This window comes from Chiloscyllium plagiosum, chromosome 30, assembly GCF_004010195.1.
Source record: "Chiloscyllium plagiosum isolate BGI_BamShark_2017 chromosome 30, ASM401019v2, whole genome shotgun sequence".
NCBI classification, from domain to species: Eukaryota; Metazoa; Chordata; class Chondrichthyes; order Orectolobiformes; family Hemiscylliidae; genus Chiloscyllium; species Chiloscyllium plagiosum.
The window spans coordinates 23,884,747-23,897,331 of record NC_057739.1 but is presented as its reverse complement, the minus strand read 5'-3'; the positions used below and the strand labels follow the sequence as shown (position 1 = coordinate 23,897,331).

Sequence of the window (12,585 nt, the reverse complement as noted above, 5' to 3'; positions counted from 1 at the left end):
ACCCTTAGCACCACTAGCCCTTCATGCCCTCTATACTGCCTACTCACTCACTTGGGACATCTCCAAGTAATAGTAGTGCCACTCATTTTCATCTCCATTATTATCTGCCTCTGCCTCATTCCATAATGGAAACAGCCCACAATTGGACAGAAAAATCAAAAGATTATCATCCAGCTCCATATTTTTTAATGAGGACAGGTTAAAGACTCTGTCTCCCTCAAACTGGGCCTGGGCCTGTTTCTGTCCTCAACTTACTGTGCTAGGCCACCCTGAACAAAGGCTGCCCCATTTGACTTGATTGAGGCCTGCTAATAACTGCGACAAGCTTCCTGGCTTTGTGTCTGTGCTGAATGACACAGCAAGACAGCAGTAATATCAGCCTGGTAACTCTGGGTGAGGGACCAAAACACAAAAAGGCAAGGCAATGCAAGTTAGAGAAGCTGTGATTATCCAGGTCGGGTCAGATTGAATGAACCAGACATATGCCATGAGGGTTCTTAGAGGTTGGAAAAGTTGGATGCCAATATCCGTGGACATGTGGGGCATGTGGCCTGTGCCCAAGAGGTGTGCCCTGGTGTCCCCTTTCCAACTTCAAGATCTTTTGGAACAAACAACAAGCTGAATCTGCCAGGATCTCATTCTGGTTTTCTTGTTAGGTTTTCCTAACATCAAGCTTCTTTGATACATTTGGTAAGATGGGAGGTTGAATATCAATTTGGTAAGTTGATCTCTTTCGAAGGCATATCCAAACAATAATCACCATCAATTGACAACTCCCTGCTGCCTAGTGAGAATCTCACCATTTGTGAAAAGCATAAAGGATAATGCAAGATATTACCAACATCAAGATGGGCTTCAACTTGCTGCCCAGTTCTTCTATACATGTCACCATAACCCATGTTGCTCAGATCTCTATAAGATTACACCCCAAGCATATAGCATTTTAGGTTCACATGAAATCATAAACCATGAACAAAAATCAATTTCTATAGTCACTTAGAGTTTTGTAAAGCCCGAACACATCCACAATGTTTTTATGAATATTTCTTCACATTTTAAAATTAATTGTTTCGATCGCCACTCATATCGTGTTTAATAATGCTGGCGCTCTTCAATAGTTGAGGTCACACGAATTAAAAATGATTGATGCAGTACCAATTTTCTGCCAATAGGGGCCTGAAATTCCTCTAGTAATGGAAACCTGGAAAGAATGCTTGTTTTTGGCCACGGTTAAAGGTTCTCAAAGTTGCAATGTGTGGAGCTTTGAAGTGCGATTTTTCAGATTACAGTTTTATTGATAGTTTGTTAATCACCAAGAATAACAAATGTGTTTTTATATTTTTAATAAAGAATGTCATGAGCTTTACTTAAAAATAAATTACTATTTCTTAATTGTGCCAGGGACATCTACTGATGAATACTAAGTCTACACCAAAGTTTTACTGCTGTATAAAATTAGGGACAGGAACAAATCTCATGTTGTGCTAGTGTATCTTTCAACCCTTTTTCTTTCTTTACTATGTTTATGAATGTGGCAAATATTGGAAACACCAAATAGTTATTTGAAACTGTGGCTGACTGTTCTTGGTTGATCCTATAATTTCTATAATGTGAGAATTTTTTTTGTGAGACATTTTCTATAATGTCTCACAGGCCTTTCTTTCCTGAGGAATACATCCAATTATCTGTGGAATCAATTTCCAATTTTCTTCGAAAAATTTCCTGGCAATTGACCACAAATGTACAAAAAGAAAGTATTGTGAATGTTAGGAATGTAGTATAAAAAGAAGAAAGTACTGAAAATATTCAGCAGGTCAAGGCAGTACAATTGCAGCTTAACGTCCTCTCATCAGAACTATGAAATGTTAGAGAAGTAATACTTTAATTAAATGAAACAGGAGGAATAATTAAGTGGACTAACGGGAAGAGCTATGATAGGGTGGATGTCAGGAGCGAGTAAATGATAAAAGTGTTAGTACTGCACGGCCAAAATGAGTGATAATGGGATAAATCTTTTTTGTTTACTTGATTCATTACCACTTCTATTGTCAATTGATTCAATTTAAAAGGTCTAAGACAAATCTTACTATACTAGAAAGAAACTCTATTATCCTGTCTAATTCATTCTCACTACAACAGTGGATAGCCAACCAATAATTATGCAACCTTCCAAAGAAGTCATATTACATGCAAAACAATAATTCTGTTTCCATCTCCATAGATTCTACCAGATCTGCTGAGTTTCTCCAGCACATTTAATTTTCTTTCAAATCTCCAATCTCTGTGGTGTTTAACTTTTGCTGTAACGATACAACAGTTCATTTTTCTGCATCCTATTTTTCTTTCTATTTTTCTCAGGATGGAGGGCAATGGGGTGTATACGCTGCCAACAGAAACAAGATATGAGGGAGGAATGAAAGATGGCATGTTTCATGGCAATGGAACCCTATACTTTCCAAATGGAAGCAAATATGTCGCTTCCTGGGACAGAGGTGCTGTAATACAGGTCTGCCTTGAATACTTTTGAGCACTACCAGACTTTTGCCAATCGTTATGAGTGACAAACATAACTTAACTTACAAATTTTTTAAATATTTATTACTCATAAAAATAGCATCTTTGCTCATTAAATAAATTTACATGTCTTCCATCTTTCTGACGTCTGTGGTGCCATGCTTATAACCTGTAGTTGATACTTCTTGATTGGCTACACTTACCCTTTAGGGTAGCTACATATTTGCAGATGGATTGGAATATGAAGAAGATGATTGGACATATTGTGATCACTATGACAGACGCTTTTACACTGAAATATGTAATGGATTGAAACCAGCAGGTGTGTTATCAGAGCCTTTGAATTTTTCACAAAGAACAGAGTAACTAATAAGTATGTTTGTGGATATCATAAATATATAAGAGTTTAGTTCTTGAAGTGTGACTGGAATTACTAGTGTTACATGTTACATGGTAGAGCTTTTATCTTTACAGTGCGTCATGCCATTTCACACTCAGAATTTTCATGGACATTCAGAACGTCAATTCAAAAAACAATAAAACTGTTTTGTAGGGTTAATTTAGCCTGGGGAATAATTAAAATGCACTCAAGCTTTGCTCCCATATTTTATAGTGTACCAATGTTAAATTTAATTATTAATGCTGAACTGACTGGCATACATCTGATATCCTAATCATATTTAGTGGATGTTGTTATAATCTTTTGATATTTCTGCATTTGGCTAAGGTCGATCTCAACTCACAAACCTGGATCCACCTAGAACAATTCCAGAAGGACATTATGATTGTGGTGATGGCTTTTATAACCCATTAACCAGAGTAATCACTGGTTACGATCGTGAATTTCTTCGTAATGCTGGTATGTTTGTTAAGTTTCTCCAGTGTGCTGTGAAGATTTAAATGATGAACTGGTAGTTTGAACCTTTTCACAGTGCAATTCAAATTATCTTTATTTTTAAATATTTGTTAACACTGGAATTTAACAGTTAATTCTTAATCCTCTGTAATTCTGTTTTTCCCTTTCTGTCTGCAGATGCTGCCTGCCTGAGCTGAGTGTTTTCAGCATTTTCTGTTTTTAATTCTAATTTCCAGTGTCTCCTTTTCTTTTGTGCTAATCTTTCATCTATTATTGGACAAGCGTCAGTCATGTAATTCCCCATGCTATTTCTTTGTTTTTTTTCGCTCAGAGAGGAGTGAGCATGTGAAATTCTCTGCCACAGAAAGTGGTTTAGACCAAAGTATTGATTGTTTTCAAAAAGGAGATACGTATAATTCTTAGAGCTAAAGGATCAAAGGGTATTTGGCTAAAGCAGGAACACTGTACCATGTTGGAGGATCAGCCATTAATATATTGAATGGCAGAGCAGGCTGGAAGGGTTGAATGGTCTTCACCTGTTCCTATTTTCTATGTTTAAATGCATAGACACATTTTTGTATCCATGTTTCTTGCAGTAATAATGAACTTTGAACAATGTGTCAGAACTCTTCAAGTTTGGTGCCATTTTGGCTGTTTGACATGAAATAATACTGAAAGGATATTGAATAATGTTTAAGTTAATCTAATAATGCTCTGAATTAAAATAATTTAATTTGTCTAATGAATCCCATTGCCTACGCAGAGAATTTAACAAATCCTTACTGCGAGTTCAGATAGAATTAACAGTCTATGAACTTCAAGAATTAATATTTTTTGGAACTAATAAGATGCATGTTTTTCCTCTGGGATATTTCTGACTGTTCATGAACAGAAGTATCTGCTAGTGCTTCATAAACAATTCATTTTATCTGCACAAAAATTGATTTCACGTATATCAAACTGCCTTGAGTTTATTCTCAAATTATAGAAGTTAAATAAATTACGAGGGGTGTGTTACAAAAGATACATGCCAACAGCCTTCCTTCAAGAGAAAAAACAATTGGGAAGCAGTTGGTATCCAATATGCAAAGGAACTGGGTTCCCTTGAGAGAGATAGTGTGGGCCAGAAGGCCAGGGCTGTAGAGGAAGAGTAAATGAACAGCTGCAGACGGGAGGAACTGAGGAAGAAGGCTGGGATGAAAGGGACGTATCAAGAGCCACTTCTGTGTAGACATTGCAGGAAGGGACAGGAAACACCAAGGCTTCTGGCCAGGACTTGAAGCTAGCAAAAGCAGATGGTAGGAAACATTCAGGAAGCTCTACACTCGACTCCAAAGACCAGACAGGTTAGCAAAAAGTGCTGCTGTCTCTCTCTTAGGTCTGGGAGTGGTTTTAAAGGATGCACAGGTTCCTCGGCCTTTAACCCACATGCTTGAAAGTTCTCTGTAGAGACTGATGTTTTGTTCACTGATAAACAGGGTGTAAAACAGTCCCTCCTTTGGCAGTCCTATGTTTAATTTGTTCTTGACAAGGAAAGAGCAGGGTTTTCTGACATTTAGCAGCCTCATCTAAATAGAGGGTTTTTTAAACATTTATTTCAAACGTAGGATATTAATTTAAGAATGAGTCTACCTTTAAAATACAAGTGAAGTCTGAGGAATATTCCCACTCCATGTTTTTCAGTTAATAGAAATACAATGTTCTGAAATAAATATATTAACCCAGAATTTTCTGAAAAAAACATGATGGCATGTGAATGATACATTCCATTAGGAATGTGCAAATTGGCTAGGGACATGTGATGAGGAAGAGATGTGAATTGCAAATCCTGACAAATAGCTAGACAATTTTCCTTTCTCTGTATTTAATTTCAAGAATCAACATCTTGCTGTTAACCTCCATGTAGGCTTCATGGGACTGTTCCATTTAAAATTGCAATGGAAAGTGAAGGTTACTAATCAGTAGTGTTATGGACCAGGCCAGACCCATCAAAACATTTCAAGAAGGTAGTTCAGACCCTAACATTGCTAATTGTTTTAAGCAAGTGTAAAGTGGATATCCCAGGTGAGGATCAGCTGACCAAAACCACTTCGTTTCAAACAAAACAGAATTTATTTACAAGATTACTGAATGAAACACAAGGAACAGAAAACAGAATACCGAATAACTTCATGATGGTGTTCCAAATACTTGCAACAATCCCCATAAACACCCCTTGACACAAAAGGTAAAATCAAACACAGGTTCTTACAGGCTAGAAGTCAGAGAGACAGAGAGTAGCAGCCTGGACTTGTTTCTTTGGGTCCAGCAGCCTTTCTACACACTACTGCTAAAAAAGAACCAAACCAGAGAAAAGCTAAACTGGCAGAATTGACTACACCCCTTTCATTGTACAAATGTTTTTTTTCAAACTTGAAAGCCTCTGCTTGAGGCAGTATCTGTTAGTTATTATCAAACTGGCCCTAAAACCCTACACCCCAGACTTTTCGGAGTCTGTTTCATTTACGACCTCTCTGGGAAAAAAAAGCCAAACTCTGCATAACCTTGTTAAAGGAGCAACGTCATTGCAATAGCATAAGTACCTTTTAAACAGCTTGACAATTGTTTGCCGGCTAATCAACTTCTTATGCTCAGAAAATGAACAATATGAAATGTAGAATCTCATTCCTTCAATTAGTGAATTGGTGTTAGGAGATATTGTCTTTTTCCTTTTGTCCTTTTTTTTCTGTCTTTCAATTCAACTTTTGTTTCCCTCTCTTTTACTTTCTCTGAGATTGATTTGTCTTGAACCTGTTCACTTTGATTCCACATCCTTCTCAGATTATCAATCTTAAATCTTATTGGTTAAAGAGATATACTGTTGTTTCCACCTTTCATGGTTCAAAACATGCTATCGCCCTTGACACGCAGTGATCAGTTTGTATGTACGTCCAGCAACGATGCACAAATCTGAATGTATTGGAACAAGTCTAACCAACGGGCATTACTGTAAGACACTCCATTTCAGCAAAATCTGGGTCATTATCCACAAAAGAAATTCATAGTAGCTGTAAATTCTCATTAAGATACTGAATGTTCCTAAAAGCTTTATGTATTCAAAAGCCATTCTGAGTGTTTAATGTCATTTAGAAGAATTTGTGTGCTAAAGTGTCACAGGTAATACTGCATTTCTCGGAGTAAGTAATGTGTTCCTTAAGTGGTTTTCACTTGATCTTTTGCCTCTACATTACTGCTTCTCACAATGTTTAATCCAAAGGAGCAGATGATAACCATAAGACCATAAGTTGTAGGAGCAGAATTAGGTCAGGTGGCCCATCGAGTTTGCTCCACTATTCAATCATGGCTAAAATGTTTCACAACCTCATTCTCCTGCCTTGTCCCCCTAACTCTTTATTCCCTTACTAGTCAAGAACCTATCTATCCTTGTCTTCAATACACTCAATGACTTGGCCTTGATAGCCTTGAAGAATAAGTTCCACAGATTCACCACCCTCTAGCTGAAGAAATTTATCTTCATGACCTAAGGTTTCTGCTAACACTGTCACATGAAACAGGAATGACAGGCACCATTCAGATGAGGCTGACTGTATAATATCAGCTTTCCACTTACATCTCTCTGAAACTCTCAGTACAAACCAGTGTCCAATCTTGACAAGGACTGATAAAGTTAAATTATGAAACTCAAACAGAATTCAACCATGGAACTTCATCTTATAGTGTGAAGTAAATTGCTTATACTATCAGGCCACCTTGATTGCTGCCTTATTTCTTTGTTCCAGGAAAGATCCATTTTTGTAAACGTCTAGTTTTTGATCTTTATTATGTTTGGTGCTTTAACATTGTTTGCTTTTAGGACCAGATATCTGTTTTCTCTAAATGAACTAATGGTGAAAATTACATCTGAACACATAAATTACTAATTGGAGGGGGGGGGGGCGGTTCCAGGATTGATTCTTGAGAAAGTTCAGATGTTGTGATGCAGGAGTAGAAATTCAGATCTGCTTGCAAAAGTTGTGCCATAATTGAACATGTAGCTCTAAACATTGAAAACATATTATATTCTGCAGCAGATATTAATCATTGCTTTACCATGCTGAGAATATTGGAGAGAAGGTAGGCGCAAGTGTGAAGGCCAAATGCCATTTTACACTCTTACTTCGGCATTAAAGTTAAATAAAATCTGAAGCATTAAAAAGTAAACCTTTAAGTTCTAATATTGGCATATAGTACAATAATGTTTTCTGTCATTGTTAAATCATAAGATGACTTGAACAGAATGTTACCTTGGAAAGTAGAAGCCTATTTAATGCTATCCTACTTCTTAACAGTGTTTTGGGAGAAGAACAATACGTTATGAACAGTGCACTTTATAATATTAAATTTTATGACATTATATGAAATCATACAAAATGATTATTTTCAAAGTCTTGCTATATCAGATGATATTTATCTGACACATTATTTACACAAATGATTGAAAAATACATTAAAATATTGAATATTGTATTCCTTTACAAAAATAAAACAGTAAGGCTGAGATCCTGCCAATGATCAAATATCAGCCAAATAACAATTTCCAGTTGATTATAGAGTTGTGTTATGTTGAAAGGAGAAAATGTAGCTGCAGTCTCAAAGAGTAAATTATATAAAAGGTGAGAATATGCAGAGCAATTGTATTTAAGCTTTAATTACCATATGCAAACAATTGCAGTTAAGCTAAATGGTAATTATAGTTAGCTGGTAGCTGGTACGAATAAAACCACAAGGATTAATTGTGCTTTAAAAAGTGATAAAATCTGTTTCTTGAGTTTGACCCAGTGTCACAGGACGAGGGAGAATAAGAGAAAGTAGTTAGTTTCCATGCAGCTGGCAGGAATCAGCCTGGGCATCTGGGATTTAATTTGGTGGCCACACAGCCAGGTAGAGTGTGAAAAGGCTAGTCAAGTGGCTGTTAAGGCCATCGTCACCAATTATGAACAATCAGGGAAGGATTTAAGCCTTGTTCATGACAATAGGCTAGTTCATCTTGTTTCATGGGTTACCACTGAAGAGGTTGCAGCTGCACTGATTCAAATTAGCCATAAAATCCACTGCAATTATCCTACAGGGTTCTGTTGAAGCTGGAATATGTTTATCATGCACTATTAAAAGACAGAACATGGCCACACTGAGCAGAATAGTGTACCCAACAAAAAGTGCAAGTTAGCAGATGTAATTGATGTAACAAGGAGGCGGTGGTCTGACATGATGCCCATCATAAGTCATAAAATAACAAAGAGTGCATTATTGGAACCTTCCCTGACTGAACATGCAAAAAATACAAATGTTTGGGTCTGAGCGATTGAGTCAATTTAAATGTAATTGCAGCTTGCTGCAGTCTGAACTTTACTGGCAAAGTTCCATTTTCATCTGACAAATTACAAGGAAATGTCTGTCTGTACTTTCAGATGATGATGAGCATGAATGGATAGTCCGGACCTGTCGGAAGGGTTGGGATCAGATAACGGGATACAAGCCTGAACTGCACCAGCAACAACTACCCAGATACTCTTCATGATTGAGGGTGAACATATGGTACCCATGATAATGCCTCACTGTATCCTCATTCCTTTGGTGTTCTACAACAAATGCTAAAGATGTTGTTTAATTTGAATACTTCTCATACTTTATCTTCTACTTTAGGATAATAAATTGATTCAACAATTCACTTTATAAAATTAAATTTCATTTCATTGGAGAGTCTAGTAAAATATTAACTGCAGTCTTTCCTGAGTCTTTAGGATTATGTAAGACATGATCCATAAAATTACAATTTAACATTTTTTTTCTTTTGATAACTATTAAACACAATTTTGATAATGATAGACATATTCAAGAAGTAAATTGAACAGTAGTTACGCTGATGTGTATATAGGTGTACTTGATATTTGTTATATAAATTTGTTCTGCTAAAGTTGCGGTTGATCCCCAATCTGGTTAGCCTAAAGTAAATTATCCCTATTGTACTGATTTACAGGATTACCAATTTAAGTCAAATCCAGACCCCAAATGAGATCCTCTGAGATTCATGATTATTAATTGTAATTTTGATTTGCATTATTTTCTTTGAATGCTGTTAATATTTTCCTGGCAATAGTTAAGGATAGCTGCTCCATTTTATAGATATGATTGTGAGGTGGAAATATTGTGCTTCAGTGGTCACATACGCCTACACAACTGTTCACCAGTAAAAAGTAATTAATTGCAATTGTGGTGGAATTGAAATGATATATTACGTTGAAATGATATATTATACATAACCTCTATATAAAGCATATATACATTTATATTTTGCTACACTTGCTCAACCAATTAATTTATCAATTTTAACTAATTAACATAACAGCTTTGACAAATCAGAGCTGATAGTCATTCACGACTGTTTATTGGGTACATGAGCCTTTTCTCAGTCATATGTGTTCCAACAAAAGGTTATCAAACTACTTGTCCAAAAAACATAATGACTCGTATTACATCCTTTGTCAGCCCTGAATTTAGTAGAAGAGTGCAGCTGGACTAAATTATTTATATTATAAACCTGTTCGTGCTCCATGTCTGTCACAAAATTGGAAGGAGATTCATAAGTTGATTCTTAGGGAGGAAATCAATTCTAGTTCATTTTGGATATAAAAATAATAAATGTTTCTGGCGTCAGTGCATGAATGTAGTATCTCATTCTGTGGTCGGGAGGGTGGGAAATCAGCCACATCCTATGCTGCACTGGCCAATAGTGTACGGAGCTGTAACAGGGGAGGTGATCTCAGAGGACCATGTATGGTACTGGTAACAGAACAGTACAATCTTGTGTACCAGGATCAGCAGAATTGTTCCTCATGGACCTGAGGAAATGAAAGGGAAAAAGATTCAACTGCTTTCATGACTACTGATTGGGCTGTTATATGCCAAAGAGCACTAAGTGGAACAAGTGTGGTGCTGGCCTCCCCACTGACCTACCCACATAATATTGGGATCTGAGAATGAGTCTAGAAGCCTCACTTAATTTTTTTTAAAAGTGTTAGCCAATTATTTTGTTTCTCAGTGTGAATGACAAAAGACAATATGTCCCTGTGAGCTGGAATTGCAGTACTGGAATGCAATTGGCCCCAGTGCCTCGAGGCTGTGGGAGGCAGTTGCAGAGGGGAGGAAAACTCAAAAAGTTTCTTGCTAACTATTGACCACTTCTGGAAAACCTACGTGTTTTCATAATGCGTAACCACAGTACTTGGAAAAGTATGAGGTCTACCACAGCTGCATAGTCCAATCATTATGCAGGCTGACACATGGAGAATGTCCAAATAAGCAAGGTGTCAGAGTGGACATTATTTTAATCTTCTAGTTTCGATCCACAGTAATTAATGACTTGAAATTTCAATGTCTTTTCCTGCTCCCCATAAGACTGAAACTTCATAAACTAGAAAGGGCTTTTAGTAAAAAAAAAAATCAGTGCAGTGAGACAAATGCAAACATCTAGCGACTACATAACAGGTTTCGTCCACAAGTATGTCTCAAAAATGCAGAGAAAAGCTATTGATCTAAGAGAGTTACACTCCTGAAACTCTTCATTGTTTGATGTAAAAGAAAACATTTTTGGGGATATGAGTCATTATAAATTTGGACATAAAACAGTTTTTATTAGGACCAATAACATTTATCAAAATGGTGGTTAGGAACATACAACTCAGTGCAATACTGGACCAATTTAAATTACCTCCTCAAATAATTTTATGAACAAGGCTCTGTTGTTAGAGGATTTATGATGTTAGTAATTGTGCATTGTGTAAACAAAACAAGGGTACTGTTTGTTCCAATGGTGAAATTGTTTCCTGTAATATAGTAGAGCTTTAAATCACAGTCCCAGCAATCAGTTCCTCGGGTTTGAAGTCTCTTAATTCCTTTATTTTCTGAGGAGTAGAAGAAGAATAAGTTCTATACAAGCTCTTTTTAATACTCTGAGGCTATGTCAATCACATTGATGATTTGGATCTGAATGATCTTAGTGCAAGCTCTCCTAAGGTTTCTAAGTCTGGTTGCCTTGGTATAGCTCATACACTGCATGGCATTAAATTCTCAGCCAATGTGTGTAGAGCTTTTTTCCCTTCAATTGCACAAAGCATGAGAAGATTACCATTATTCAGTTGTAGCAGTCTGATGCCAATCAGCAATCAGCCAGACCAATTCCATTCATATAAAGAGGTGTGTGTTTTAATGAAACCGTTAGTGACAGTAAATAAATATAAAATGCTGGAAATATACAAATTAGCCAAAGAAGTGGGTGTGAAGTGACAGCAGTGGAAGAAAATCATTCATTGAACAGGTGTATGGTGACAAAGCTGAATTGTTTACAATAAAAAAGAGTTCAATGTCAAACAATGGAAATGCAGAGGGTATCTTCAAATATCGCAAGGGTAAGATGAGAAGGAATGGGATCAAAGGAAGGGGGAAGAGGATTTAAAAGTAATTATCTAATGACACAAGTGTGGGAATAGGAGCAAAAGTAACCTTATAACAGCAGATAAGAGGAACAAACACTCCAGATAGAGTCATAAGATGTATAGCATGGAAACAGACTCTCCAGTCCAACTTGTCCATGCCAACAAGGTATCCCAAGCCAATCTAGTCCCACCTGCCAGCAACCACCCCATATCCCTCTAAACCCTTCCTATTCATATTCCCATCCATATTCCTTTTAGATGTTGCAATTGTACTAGCCTCCACCACTTCCTCTGGCACCCCTTTCCACTCATACACCCTCTGCATGAAAAAGTTGCCCCTTAGGTCTCTTTTATATCTTTCCCCTCTCACCCTAAACCTATGCCCTCTAGTTCTGAACTCCCCCACCTCAGGTAAAACACCTTGTCTATTTACCCTATCCATGCCCCTCATGATTTTATAAATCTCTATAAGGTCACCCCTCAGCCTCCGATGTTCCAGGGAAAACAGCCCCAGCCTATTCAACCTCTCTCTATAGCTCAAATTCTCCAACCTTGGCAACATCCTCGTAAATCTTTTCTGAACTCTTTCAAGGTTCACAATATCCTTCCGATAGGAAGGAGACCAGAATTGCATGCACTATTCCAAAAGCAGCCTAACCAATGTCCTGTACAACCACAACATGACCTCCTAACTCTTGTGCTCAAAACCAATACTCTGACCAATAAAGGAAAGCATACCAAACG

At 37.0% G+C, this 12,585-nt stretch overlaps 1 protein-coding gene across 2 annotated transcripts in view; it reads left to right on the top strand.

The window, feature by feature from the left end:
- Positions 1-12,585, top strand: part of morn5 (MORN repeat containing 5) — a 30,797-nt gene that overhangs the window by 14,194 nt on the left and 4,018 nt on the right. The window contains exons 2-5 of one of the 2 annotated variants that reach the window (XM_043720110.1): positions 2,359-2,506; positions 2,725-2,836; positions 3,242-3,373; positions 8,818-8,944. In XM_043720110.1, coding sequence (XP_043576045.1) covers positions 2,359-2,506; positions 2,725-2,836; positions 3,242-3,373; positions 8,818-8,927 — 502 coding nt within the window. In that variant the 3' untranslated portion in view covers positions 8,928-8,944. Of the gene's footprint in view, positions 1-2,358; positions 2,507-2,724; positions 2,837-3,241; positions 3,374-8,817; positions 11,262-12,585 lie in introns of those variants that run through there. The other variant, XM_043720109.1, reaches the window with a different exon arrangement.